Genomic DNA, 14645 nt, shown 5'->3' on the forward strand with positions numbered 1-14645 from the left:
AGAGTACTTAAAAAAAAAAAAAAAAGAAGAAACTATCCAATGTTAAGCAGATTATTTTGATGAGGAGTGTTAGGGAGGGAAAGGGACCGTGCTCTGCTTCCACAGGTATTTGGGATCAGTAGTTCTATGTGGGGAAAAGATCGTGTAAAGTTCTGAATCGTGGGTCTTTACAGTATTTTCCAAAAGATGGCTTTGCAGCGTTCACAGACAATTCGGAGTACAATCCGGGTAGCAGTGCGAACGCAGCAGACCTTTCCAGATGTAATAACTGGGCGTTTTCCGCAGATCTGTAATGGAGAAGTCGCACTGACGTTTTACCGCAAGCTGCTGGATCTGCAAGCGTACCCGTCCTGATGTCACGATGTCTGCGAGCGTACGTATCAGGGCGGAAGAGAGAAAACCAAATTGAACCAAAGTTGAGAATTAACGTGCATCACCACCGTACAGGCCATTTACCCTTTTTAAGGGGTGGGGATCAAATCTTTTAAGTGCTTTTTGTAACATTTTTTCTACAGTGGTGCTTTACTGAATTTGTCTTTATTGTATGTTATATTGTGTATGTACTATGTATGTTTATCTTGTTGTATGTAGTCTGGTTCTTTTGTAGTTAAAGAACAGAAAACATTAAATAAATACTAATCTCACAGTAAGTATGCATTTTTTTCATTTTTGACATGGAAGATGTGGGCACTGAAGCACTCAGCCCTGCTCTTGTCTCCTCAGCTCTAAGGCCCACGGGTCGTCACCGTCCCTGCTGCAGAGGACTCTGGCTGTGGGAGAAGGAAGGCAGGAGCGCAGGGCAATCAAGGGAGAGGAGGGGTCGTCAAAGAGCTTGCTAATGATTCGGGGTCAATGAATTGTTTAGATCAAGGTCTAAGTCATCAACATAGGTGAGCTGTATGCAAATATACCACAATTTTAGGTGTTAAGGGCAGACGGGTTGAAGATAAGAATATGCCTAACAAGTAATTTAATTCTATTGGTACAGAAGTAGGAGTTTGGGTTCCTAGTACAGATGAAGCTACTGACAAGTTACGCCGAGATGCTTGTAGAGCTGCTGCCTCTGTTAACGCCGCCATCAAATCTCGGACTTTTCCTAAGGTGTAAACTTTGTTTAGAAGACGGCCTGCTCGGTTACTGTTAGGCGTACTGGCAGATGGAAGATTCCTCCCCGTACTCAGTGTTTTAGGACAGTGCATTATGATTCTCTTTTCATTTTCAAAAACGAAGCGATCTCCTGGTGACCTGGAGGCTGAACAAGCGTTTGTATTTGTACTAGAAGACAACAAGGACGCAGCTCGGGATCTTCACGTAGGTAACTGAACTACAGAAATTGTGGGTGAGTCCGCTGGCTTCGTCACGGGGAAAGCTGATGACGTAAAGATGCTGCTGAAGCAAATGAACGAAAGCCAAATGGATTAGACGAAAATTGTAAACTCATTCTTAATTCATTTCTGGTGTCTTGCTTATTCCCGTATCTCCAGACCGTGCCTGCGTAACTTAACAAGCTCTTTCGTTATGACGGGGATATGGTCTTCTCTCGCCCACTTTGTATTCCTCAAGGCACTAGGTCCTGCAACACTGGAAAGTTTCCTGACATGGAACAATTGGCAACTCACCTGCGAAGTACTAAAAAATAAATATTTTTATGTCACACACAGTTTCTCAAAAGCTTTTAAACAAACAAAATGTTCTCAGAAAATTACTTTTCCTTTAAGAGGTATAAGACTATTTTAAAAGCAACAATTTTTGCAAGAGCATGGATTAAAATTCCTGCTGTTCACATATTCTCATTAAATGCATTTTTAGGTCCAGTGCAAAAAAAAAAAAAAGGCAAATAATTAATTCCCCAAGTATGGTACATTTCTGATCCAGTGGAAAAAACCTGCAGCTATTTCTTCAATGGTAGAAAAAGGAAAGAAATTGTGTTGCTTTAGCCCAAGGTTATATGCAATTTTACTTATATTTTCAAAATTTAAAATAAAACCCTTGGTAAATGCATATTACTTTACTCACACATTTGGGAAAAATCCATTGCAACTCCAACAAATTAATCTTGTGAATCAATGCATGTCAGTCTTTGAACTAATGGTACTTCAGTTGTTCTAGTATATGCTCTTGAGTTTCCTTTGGTAAGAAATATCACTATATGTTTGAAGTCAGAAAATATACCCTAAGTGAAGCCTGTGATGTTTCCGAACATTTATTTTAAGGAAAACTGAAATTTTTTAACTGGTGTTACCGTTAATTATATTTGGTTACCAAAACCCAAATAAGACAATGCAAAATTTATATTAATGATTTTTGTATCAGCACGAACAAGGTAATTTTTTTAAAGTAACTTGTAAATTGCTCTCTGAAAAGCAGACTATTAGCCTTGCTTTGCAACACTCCTCCTGTTGCTGTGAGAAGCACCTACTCCACATAGTTGCCAAGTTTATTCCCATTGGATAAACTCTCCAAACAAACCCTCAGCTTCAAGTGGAACTTTCTTGGCTAGAAACAGTAACTCTAAAATTTAGAAATTACAAAACAAAGGACTAGATTAAACAACTAAATACATTTCTAGAATCAGTGGACTGTTTGTGATGTATTATCGTGCAAACCAGGATGAAATCGGTCCCTGCGTATGACAAAACCAAAGTCGGTTCCACGGCTGTTCCTAGCGGCAGCGAGCAGACTCCTGGGCAAGGTTTCTGAAGTATTCCGAGTAAAGCACTTGCAACATCTTTAAAAATTCTAATTAAGCTACTCTAGATACCACTGCATTTTTTTCAACTTTTAAAATTCTATTACCTGTTCCTAGCAGATGGAGAACCCTTGAAGTCCTATTGATACAAACTACCAAACGGAGCACTCTCCGATACACAAGCGAAGGTACCAATTACCTGAACAGTCAGCTGAGTCAAACAGAACAAATACCTACAAACAGTTGTTTTCAAAAGGAGGTTTTCAGCAGATGAAATAAATTGGGCATGGATCGGCAAAAATACGTCGAATGTTATATAAAAAGAGGTGCTACTTAGTTGAATTGACAGGCAAAATCAAACTTCAGAGGAATGAATTCAAGCAGTGTTAAAACATGATACTGCAAATACGTTTTTCGGTTGATATTAAACAATCTAAGCGATTGTTTAATTCTTTGTCTTCTTTATTTCTCAATACCAGAATCAGTAGTTCAAAGTTTATGTTAGTTGGCAATAAACTAAAGTCTATTAAATTCCCCAACTCAAGACTTGAGTCAAAATCGGTTGCGCTACGGAAGAACGCGACAAGCAATACTTTTACCTGAATACTCTTCCAGTCTCCTACATTTGTGACTTGGGGGCTCCTGAAGGCACAGGACGTTTCTATACGTAGCTCCCGAGTCTCTCTCGTGACCGTGCCCAGTGTAGCCCTGTACCCCGCACAAACACTGCACATCCACAGCCACCGAGGGCGAGCAGTTCCAGCACCGAACTACGGCAGGCGTGGAACCACATCCTCTGGTTTGCCGTGACCCTGCCGCCTGCCAGCTCCGTTCGCCTTCCTCCTACACTGGAATAAGCAGTGAACAGTCCCTGTTGATGCTCTCATGATTTTATAGATTTCCATTTATCTCACCTGCTTCATTTTTTTCCTAGTTTGGATCTCTCTCACTCTACATTTGTACCAAGCTGTGCCAGACTTTTATCGTTTCCCTTTCCCCTCTCTGAACCGTTCCAGGTTCCTGCATACGCTCTTTGAAATGAGTGACCCCGGCGCTGCATACGATATCCAACGGGCAGGCGTGCACCATTAATTAATGGCAAGAGCTGTGGGTTGTGTTGTGGTACCCTGAAAGGGGAACGAGGAGGACAAAGATGCTAGTGGTCCTCCGGGCTGACTTTGGAATCGGTTCTGCTAATACACTCTTTAGGCTCTGATGGGAAAGCAAGATAAATTACATGAAATTTGCAGGCGACACTGATCAGCGGACGACTACGGACCGGCAACGTGACACGGCTGGAAAAGGCTGCTCCGTTGTAGGTACATCAGATTGAAATGTTTTCAGTTGATAATTAACGCCGTTGCCCAGTGGACTGAAAAGATTCATGCGAAATGCTGTGTGAATTCCAATCGCTTTCATGTTCAAGAATGATTAATTTAAGCTGGTCAGGTACAGAGTGGAGTCTTACGCAAGCAGAATGGGTCTCAAGAAAGATTTTTAAAGTGTGGCCTGCACTTGAAAGGGGATGCAGTCTACAAAACTATGGATGTTTATTAAAAGGGGGAATTAAGCTGGTGAAAAATACCGTTACAATATAAATGGATATAAATTGAGTGTGAATATACATATATGATATACCAGGAGAATGTTTCTAGCTATCAGAGGAAAGAGTCTTTAGATGTCTTTCCCATTTTGCCGTAGTGGGGAAAGGAACGTAAATTGTTTCAAGATGGAACGTCTTAAGTTTATGGAAGGGAAGGCTAAAAAGGACACAAAGGATACGGTTAAGGCAGAATGGCTCCCATGGGAAAACAAGTATTTATGAGAAATAACTGGGGTGTCAAGAGCACAGAAAAGACCCTGGTGGCAAGAAGAGGAAGGAGAAACCAAACTTCGAGTGAGAGAAGGTGAGAGGCTCAGGTACTAGGATTTCGGACATGCTTTTTTCAGAAGAGAACAGATATGAACAGAGAAAAAAAAAAAGATGGTACATCTCCTTTTGAGGAAGCTGCAGGCGCATTAAGGAAGGATTTGGGTCATCAAGGCCCCTGCTATACATAAAGGTGTGAGAGGGAAGCATCTAGGGCATCGCATCCCCTCCCGGGCAGCATGTGGGTGTGGGAAGAGGCGAGCAGCCCCGAGTGCAGGGCCACCAGGCAGAGGAAGCCGCTGGGCTGCGCCTGCGATCGGTGCGTTGCCCCTTTAATTGTGTCCCCAGCCCTCGGGCGTCTCTGTCCAACGCCCACGTCAGCAAATACCTTTTGTTTCTCTCACGTTCGGGCTTCCAGGGCTCGGGGCTGCGGGACCAGCGCGTCGCCTTCAGCCACCGGAGCCCCGACGCGGGGCCGGGGACGCCGCATCCACCGCCCGCTCCGCTCCGCTCCGCTCCTCTCGGCTCGGCGGCAGCCGCCCGCAGCACCCAGCCGGTAAGCGGCGGCTCTAGCACGCCGGCAGGCCGGAGAGGGCGTTGGGATTTGGGGGCGGAAAGGGCCCCGGAGCGAGCCTTGCTGCGAGGGGCGGCCCGGGGCTCCGCAGCCTCGGAGGGCGCCGGGGTCCGGGTGCGACGGGCGGCTGGCAGCCGCCCCTGGCAGCCGATCGTTACTCGGGCTGCGCTCGGTGCTGCGCGGGCGCCATTTGCAGCCCCGGGCGCGGCTGGAAGGAGCCAGGCGCGGCAACAAAGGGCTGCGCGGGAGCGGGCGGCGGGGGCGCGGCGAGAGGGGCCGCGCACGGGGGCGGCGGGGGCGCTGCCGGCGCCGGGAGGCTGCGGGCGGCCGGGCCGGGAGCGGCGGGGGCCGCGCCGGGCGCCCGGCAGCGGGCAGCGGGCGGCGGCGTGGCGGGGAGCTCCCGCCGGGCCGGCGGAGCGGCAGCCGGGGCTCCGCTGAGGCGGGCGGCTGCGGGCTGCGTGCCCGGCCCGGGCGGCCGCGGCGCGGCGGAGGGGAGCGCGCCGGCGGGCGGAGCGGTGGCGGGTACCGGTGCCGCGGCCCCCGCGGCGGGAGCGCGGCGGGAGCGGGGGCGGCCGCCCGCGGAGCCAGGAGGCGCCTCCGCGCTGGGGCGGGCGGGCCCGGCGCCGTCGGGCGTCCCGGGCTGCCCACGGCGGAGCCACCAATTCGGACGGGCGGGCGGGTGAGTGGCGGCCGCCTCCGCCAATGGCGGGGGAGCCCGGGCCGGGAGGGCTGCGGCCGCCGGGGCTCTGCCGCCGAGTCCCGTTTCTGGTCCCTGCGGCCGGGAGGGCGGGAGCCCGGCCGGAGCGGGGCGATGCGGTAACGTCGGCCCGCGGCTGCGGGCGGGCTCGGCGGTGGCTGGGCGCGGGGAGCGCTGCCCGGGGGAAGGAGATGCTCCCAGCCGTCGCGCCCGGGGCTCTGCCAAGCAGCGTGCGCTGGCCCGCTTGGCCGCTTCATCGCTCCTCTTGGAAAAAGAATGCGTGGTTGTGCCCGTCGTAATTTCAATGTATTCCCAGATTTAAATAAATAAGATCATTTGTACAGCTGTCTGTAAAATTGGGTCTGACATCTTCGGCTGAGTTGCACGACGCTGAAGTCAAGAGTCTTAATTCTTTTCTTGGTTTTGCAGAGCGACGCTTCATTTCATCTTTTCTGGAATGGAGATTTCGTCTCACCAGTTTCACCTCTTGCAGCAGCTGAATGAGCAGCGCAGGCAGGACTTGTTCTGTGACTGCAATATCCTGGTGGAGGGAAAGGTCTTCAAAGCCCATCGCAATGTGCTGTTTGCCAGCAGCGGCTACTTCAAAATGCTCCTTTCGCAGAGCTCGAAGGAGACGAGTCAGCCGACGACGGCTACTTTCCAGGCATTTTCTCCTGACACTTTTACAGTTATTCTAGATTTTGTGTATTCGGGCAAACTGTCTCTCACCGGTCAGAATGTGATCGAAGTCATGTCGGCCGCTAGCTATCTGCAGATGACCGATGTTATCAGCGTGTGTAAAACGTTCATTAAGTCATCGCTGGACATCAGTGAGAAGGAGAAGGATCGCTACTTCAGCCTGTCAGACAAAGACGTCAATTCAAACGGCGTGGACCGATCCTGCTTGTACAGCGCAGGCTGGAGGGCGGAAAGCAGCCCCCCGCATTCGCACTTAAGCCCAGACCAAGGGACATGTATGATGGGTGGAAACGCTTGGAGCAATTTCAGCTACTACCCGACTTCTCAAAGAAATGCCCAGCAACAGCTGTCCAAACACGAGCAAAGGCAGGATTCCCTAAAGAAATCCCGGCACCTGGGGCTGCAGCAACCTTCTGACATTCCTCACTATAAATCAAGCAAACTGGAGGACAGGGCTGCCGAGCCCGCTGGCCATATCGCTCAGTCTGAGGAGCAAGTTCCGATTGAGACAGAAGTTGAATCTCCTCACGTGGGGTACCAGTACGGCCAAGGCTCTGACGTGATACCGAGGAGCTTGGCTGTGTCGCAGCAGGAGCATGAATCGCCCCGTTCTTCAAGTAAATCCAAGTCTTCGAAAGCAGAGGAGCAGTACGCGAGCATGCCCTCCATTCTGGGGGTGATGGGGAGCTGGGCTGAAGGTAAGAGCTGGCGCTGGTGCTGGAGGGGCAGAGGCATCTCCGAATCCTCTCTTCCGTCCGCAAGAAACTGTGCTTTACTGAACGAGCGTACAGTTGCCAAAAATACATCTTTATTGTCCAGAAATGCAAGTTTGGGAAGTTTGACTCTTGTTTTTTAATAATTGTGAATGATTGAAGTACCTGGTTGATTAAAACTAGCCTTTCAAAATACATAATCGTTAGTGTCTTTACAGCTTCATCTTGCAAACTTAAGTCGTGATCTTTTGGGATATTTTTAAGCTCATTTTAATATAGCTAACGGTCCACTCCTTTTCCTTTGTTGCACTGCCGTGTGATTTACAGGGAAACACGAGATCTTTGTGCTCGGAAAGACCTGTGACAATATTTTTCTTAATAAAAGTGATTTCCTATTCTGCGCATCGAATGCATTTTCCTAGAGCATTAAATAACTAAACATGTTATGACTTTATTTTTTTCTAATCACGTTATTTTCTAACAGACGACCTGCCCCGGATGAGGTTCAAGTGCCCGTTCTGCACTCATGTGGTGAAAAGAAAAGCAGACCTAAAGCGTCACCTCCGCTGCCATACAGGAGAGCGCCCTTACCCTTGTGAGGCATGTGGGAAAAGATTTAGCAGGCTAGATCACCTAAGTAGCCATTTTCGAACAGTATGTATTTTTAGTAACTGCATGCTTTGTTTAACGTGTAAATCTGTCTCAGCATAATTAAACACAGTACAAGCGTATCTGGGTGATATATTGACTCCCGTAAAAGAAGAGGTAATAGAAAATGAATCTGGTTTTGTTGAAGTCGATTTGCAGCATCGTTTGTGTGCAAGGGGATGAATTTCTGTGTTAACTGATGGCTCACGAGGGTACTGCTCCGTGCACGTCCTGTAATAGAGCTTAAGTGGGCAATTACAGCGCCGGTGGTGGTTTCATTTTTAACGTTTGATGCCTGTCTCTCAAAATGAGTTAACGCTACCATTTGACACTACTCCAGCCCTACTTTTGTCGTCTTAAAAAACACTTCTTTGTGGATACATTATCAAATTGATTCATTTTGATTTTTCCCAGATTCATCAGGCTTGCAAGCCTATCTGCCGAAAGTGTAAACGCCACGTGACTGAGCTAACGGGACAAGTGGTCCAAGAGGGGACACGACGTTACAGACTCTGTAACGAGTGCTTGGCTGAAGCTGGCATAGACAGTATTCGCATTGACTTGGAGGCGGAAGCACCCCTTGAATTCCCACAAGATGGGGATAAGGATTCCAGGTGGCACTACGGGGAAGACAACAGATCTGATGTGGAGATTGTGGAGGATGGGTCAACCGACTTGGTCATTCAGCAAGTTGACGACAGTGAGGATGAAGCAGACGAAAAGGAAGTAAAACCAAATATTAGGTAGTCGCAAGACAAGAATTAGGAATTCCCTGTCAGAGGGACAATGTACTGTCTTGACCATAAGCCCTCCACCAGCCTGTTGTTACCGCACAGAGACATACTGGTTTCTTTTGAACAGGTCCAGGCTTGCATGTATTTATGGACATGCCGTTGAGTCCGGTCTGAGTTTTGTTATCAGAATACCCACACTTTGCTCCATTAGAAAGAAGCCATCCTTAAATGAAATAACGGATGAACGAGGAAACTGAAGTACTACATGGATAACTTTTTATAGTAGACAATGGGTCACTTCTGAAAACCGCTCTCAAGGGAGTGAGGTCTAAATACTTCAAAAAAAAAAAAGTCACACAGCACTGTAAATTGCCCACTTTTTAAACTTCTAGAGATGTGGGTTTTATCTGTAGTATCGTCTGGCGATAAACAAAGTATAAATACCCCAGACACCAGAATATAAAGAAAACCTCTCTTCAGTATTCAGAAATGAAGATAATCTTCCATGAAATTTCATGAAGTCTTCATATTATAATAAGGAAAAAAGGTAGCTAATTAAGAAAAAGCGTATAAAAATGTTTTAGCACATTCGTCTGGAAATGCACTTTCTTGTAAAATTTATTAGAATAAGGAGAATCTTTAGCAGATCATTAATTCAAGACCTATTTCTTTACAAGAAAATAAACACGTGAATGTTAGTCCTAGTCAACACATCAGAGATCAAATTATTACAACTATGGATCATTAATTGATGCCAGTAGATGTTTTATTCGTTCTGAAAATTGGGAACTCAGACTGGGCTACGTTTTAATAAGCACTAGTAAAATGCTCTCTTTTTTTTTTTTTTCTTTTTTTCTTTTTTTTTAAACCTCTCAAAAGTGCCAGGCTGCCGTGACTGGCAGCCCTGCCTCCCCGGCGTTGCCAATGGCCGCGGCAGCTTCTCGATGCCAACGTGAAGGAAACAATCCTTACAAGGTTACTTTAGCTGTTGTTTTCTCTCTTTGTCCCCCGTTTTATTTGCCAATGACAGTGGCAGAACAATTTGTACAGTATATATACTATATCATTAGAAATGGAACTGATGAGATTTTCCATCTGAAACCATTGACTACTCTTGTTTGTATTGACCTGTACTCAATTTAAACTGATGAGTTTTACGATGGAGTCATTATCAATTTATATATTCCCACAGTCATTCGGTCACCAAGCGATCATACTTTAACCTTTTTCGGTCTGTACTATATGCCAATGAGAACAAGATGTACTGGAAGTTCTAGACATCATATTTGTGTAATTTTACCTACAATTAGACTACAAGAGATGAGATGACTAATGGTGAAGAAAGTTTACTTCTGTAACAAAATAAGCCACTTGGGTTTGTTACTTAGTGAGTCTATCTAAACCAGCACTGGAGACAGGAGAGGAGCAGACGTATGCTCCCGGGGTGCTTTTACTCTGCGTTTTCTTGGACAGACCGGAGTATTGATAGTCTTCACCCTGTGATCATTGAACTCAATGGGTATAGGCTTAGAAAACTTTTTTTTTTTCTTTTTTACAACTTTGTAAGCATGTTTGGCTGAAACCCGGGATTAATTACAGAACAATCCCATATATATACTATATAATCTCTTTCCCAGGGACAGCTAAAAAGTCACTATTTTATTTTTAATTGTGTAAAAACTGTATAGCCGCCTTAGTATCATCATTACCAGAGAGTGCAGCATTTTCATTCCAGGCTGCAGATGGCCAGCCTACGGGTCTCTTAAATGACAGCTCGAGCGCTTCCTACTAAGCTGACGGTGTAGGCATTGAGCGCCCTTCCCCTCCGACGTGCAGGGCTGTCGAGAAGCAGCCTGCTTGTGTGTTCTAAGGAGACGAGAAGTGGTATTTTATTGCTCCTACAAAAATTATCGTCCGTTGGCTTAGACTTGGGGAGGGGGGCGGAAGGGGGGAACTTAGAAAATTTTCTGATGACCCATATGAAAACATCTTTTCCAAACAAGACTTACACTTGCCTCGATTTTATGTTACACTTTGGTCAGCAGTCCCCAAAAGGGACTTGATGTGAAAACAGCTGGTTAAGTTCTCGGAGCTTATTACTCCTACAATGCGTATTATTAAATGGCTAAGAAGTATTCCTGAGCAACGTTAACTAAATCAAATATAGAACAAAGAAGTATATAAAAGAATATGGAATGACTTTGATCAAATTTCAAGAGAAAATGCTTGCTGAAATCCAATTTAATAGATTTTTTTCGTTTCCCTTTACATTAAACAGTATGCGCAATAAATTCTAGGTATCAGTGCCTGCGGTCCCAGAATACAAAGTGGCTGGGATTAGTCTGTGTTTGCGTTTGGGGATGGATTAAGGGGAGGGGAAAATGAAGTGTCACTCTAGGCCTGAAATCTTAATTGCCAACTGTAAAGGTGAGACTATGAAGTGCTTCTGTATACTTGGGGGCGTTTTTAGAAGCAAAGGGATTTTTGGATCAATGCTCAATCGAATTAGATACCGTAAATCTAAGAATACGGAGGACCAGATGCTTCAGAAAAAGATGTGACGTGGCTATAACGGGCAAATGGAACAATCTATCCATATGAAGACATTTACTTTTTAAATATAGGCAGATTAATTGTTGATTTGCCTGGCAAACAAGGGTTTTTACTGTTTTTATACGTTATTGTTATTCTCAGTAGCATAACTAGATATCTGTAGTCATTTTTAAAGTATCTTATTAAGCTTGGAGTTTTAGCTCAAGACTGCGATTCCCACAGGTCAATTATGTTTTGTATTTTAAAAAGGTTACCATTTTTACATTTGTTGCCTTAATTTCAGTTGTTGTTCCCTTATTTTTGTATTGCAAGACAAGATAAATGTTAAGTGCCTTATATTTTCTACGTCCTTCATTTTACATAGCCGGTCATATATTTTGCTTGTTTTTCTCTAAATGAAGTAATCCTATTTGTTTTCTTTTCATCTCCTTGCATTGCCTCTGGTGACTGTCTTCTTCATACTCCTGTTAGGATCACCTACCACTCATTAGCAGAAGTAACATTTTCGTTCAGGTTCTTTTCACCTCTGTGCCTGGCAAGATCATGGAGCAGATCCTGCGGGAAACTATGCTAAGGCACATGGAAAATAAGGAGGTGACTGGTGACAGCCAACGTGGCTTCACTAAGGGCAAATTGTGCCTGGCAAATTTGGTGGCCTTCTACAACAGGGTTACAGCGTTGGTGGATAAGGGAAGGGCAACTGATGTCATCTACCTGGACTTGTGCAAAGCATTTGACACTGTCCCGCACGACATCCTTGTCTCTAAATTGGAGAGGCACGGATTTGATGGATGGACCACTCGGTGGATAGGGAATTGGCTGGATGGTCGCACTCAAAGAGTTGCGGTCAACAGCTCAATGCCCAAGTGGAGACCAGCGACGAGTGGCGTTTCTCAGGGGTCGGTATGGGGGCCGGCGCTGTTTAACAGCTTTGTCAGGGACGTGGACAGTGGGACTGAGCGCACCCTCAGCAGGTTTGCCGATGACACCGAGCTGTGCGGTGCGGTCGACACGCTGGAGGGCAGGGATGCCATCCAGAGGGACCCTGACAGGCTGGAGAGGTGGGCCCGTGTGAACCTCGTGAAGTTCAACAAGGCCAAGTGCAAGGTCCTGCACATGGGTCAGGGCAACCCCAAGCACAAACACAGGCTGGGCGGAGAATGGATTGAGAGCAGCCCTGAGGAGAAGGACTTGGGGGTGTTGGTTGATGAGAAGCTCAACATGACCCAGCAAATTGTAGCGCAGCATTGGAACGGGCTGTTCAGAAAGCAGCCTCAGAGATAGTTGCCCTTAAAAGTGTTCAAGACTTGGCTAGGCAAAGCCATGGCTGGTCTGATCTTGGTCTGATCTTGGTGCTGGCCTTCTTCCTGTGGGAGGTGGGACTAGAGACATTCACAGCTCCCCTGTGACCAACAATTCTAGGATTCCTCTCAAACTGGTTTTTGCCTTTTTTTTTTATTATTTGTTTCCTTGTACTTCTTTCATCTTCTTCATGTTGCTTTGAATGCTCTTAAATACTACTTCTTAATGCATGTTTTGATTATTCGCTTGTTTTCAATACATCATTCTCTTGTCATTTGCTTTTCCATTCCCCGTTTCATCTGACTAACATTGGAGGGTGTCCATTTCAAGAGGCATTTCTCTTGTATACCTCTGCTTTCTGTGCAGTCCTAGTGTCTGTCCTTTTCTCTCTGTCTGTCCTTTGTCACTGAAAGCCTGCCTCTTTTTGCTTGGCTTGTGTTTAGCATTTGTGTTGACAAAACCGCAGTCAAGAGTGAAGACATGGATTCATCCTCCTCTGTTTAGTGTCTCACGTTTAACTACCCTTATTTTCTGACAGCTATCTTGCCATCCTTTCAAAGGCTGAAACACTGAACAAAAAAACATTTCTCTTTCCCCCTTTTCAGGTATTTCTTTCAGAATTCTACCTACAACCTAAGCTATGACTTGTGTGACAGTTGATTAGTTTTTCTCCTTCACATCGTATCCCATTTTTTTGTTTTCCATTAAATTATCTCAACTTCTGTATTTACTATCCCCAAAAATGACACTTGTCCTTATCTTAAAGGTTCAACTGTTTGTTTTTTTCTTTTTTCAAAATTAATTAAAAAAAAAAGCAGACCCAAAAAAACCACCTCAGAATGAATCTCCCTTTCCAACCTCTTCTATTCCAGTTCTAAAGAACTCAGATGGGGGGGAAGCAAGAATATCGATTTAGTGTGAGCTTTGAAAATATCTGTAAGCCCACAGATCTCTAGCGGAGGACTGACACTGACTGCTACATGCATCATCTTTCCTTTACTCCTGGCTCTTCAGAAGAAATACTCCATCCTCTAGGATTTTGGGATTCCTCTCCATTTTTGTATGATAACTTAGGAAAAAAAAAAATCTCTGTGGGATATAAAATTATGGAATATACTACATTTCTTCCCTGAAGCATCTGGTCACTGTCAGAGGTTATCCCATTACCTAGCCATGCCAATGTCTACCTTCCTTATAGTTTGGGCTCTCGGTCTGCAGAAATACTCGGCTTTGAATTTCAGATAGCCTACACAGGGGCTAATAGCACTATCTTCGGCTGCATTTATTATTTAAATGGACCTTGATTTAGCTGAAAAATGCCTGACCTACCATCTGGCTACAGCTGAGTCAATGACTGTGCCCAGATCCCAGGATCCCCCGCTGACAATCATTAGCATCTGTCAGCATAACAACGCTATGTAGCTGAATGTCTATCTAAAACCTTAACTGCTGAGAGCTAGCAGAGTCGAGATTTGTGTTAAGTGAGGATTACAGCTAAACCAAACTTGTTTAGTTGAATTTATCCTAAACAAAGGCTTTTTTAAAATTGTATTTTAATCAAAGCCTTGAGGCTAAAGATAGCAGCAGCCAGACTGGCATAAGCGCACGCATTTTAGGGTTTATTTAATGAGCTTACAAATTCGTAAGGAACTACTTCAGTGAACTGCTGAGGCCAGTATCTGTGATCTGGTCAAGCTGGCACTGGGGACTTCAAACCATTTGCAAGGCAGAGAAATGTAAATTATAATCCAAAAAGAGTCCAAATAGTCAAATCTGTATTCCTTTTATTGTTTCCACACGAGTAAGTACAGCAGAACTGTAAGAGCCGTTCAATATTCTAGTACAGGCATTCCAACACTTGCTTCTTGATTTTTCTGGAACACCTCAGGAAAGTCCAAAGTCAATTAGAAGGTTATTATTAGTTGGAAGGCAACTGTCACAGATGAGTGGTTAGGTCGCTTAAAGAATCACCGTCAAAGATATTTGCAAAAAGTGATTTTAATAGAAATTTATAAAAGTGTGATTTAACAGAGTTCAATGGCAAGGTTCGCTCTATTACTTATTAAATGAATGGAATATATATATACAGAAAAAAGAAAATAGCTAGGAGCAGTTTAAGGTTTATTCACAGTTAAAGAGAGAATCGCAGGACTTTAGCAGCAATTA

The 14645-nt window shown here is 45.1% G+C and overlaps 1 protein-coding gene across 1 annotated transcript; it reads left to right on the plus strand.

Annotated features, from left to right (window-relative positions):
* Window positions 1-4798: 4798 nt before the first annotated feature.
* LOC309598868 (zinc finger and BTB domain-containing protein 8A-like) lies at window positions 4799-9065 on the plus strand (the record flags this gene model as incomplete). The annotated part of the gene is given in 7 exon segments (XM_082329881.1): window positions 4799-4972; window positions 4974-5021; window positions 5023-5115; window positions 6260-6276; window positions 6278-7137; window positions 7727-7896; window positions 8305-9065. Coding segments are annotated over 7 exon segments (1695 nt in total). The 3' UTR covers window positions 8638-9065.
* Between the last annotated feature and the right edge of the window lie 5580 nt (window positions 9066-14645).

The sequence above is a fragment of the Platalea leucorodia genome (genome assembly GCF_965183815.1).
Source record: "Platalea leucorodia genome assembly, chromosome: 18".
Lineage (NCBI taxonomy): Eukaryota > Metazoa > Chordata > Aves > Pelecaniformes > Threskiornithidae > Platalea > Platalea leucorodia.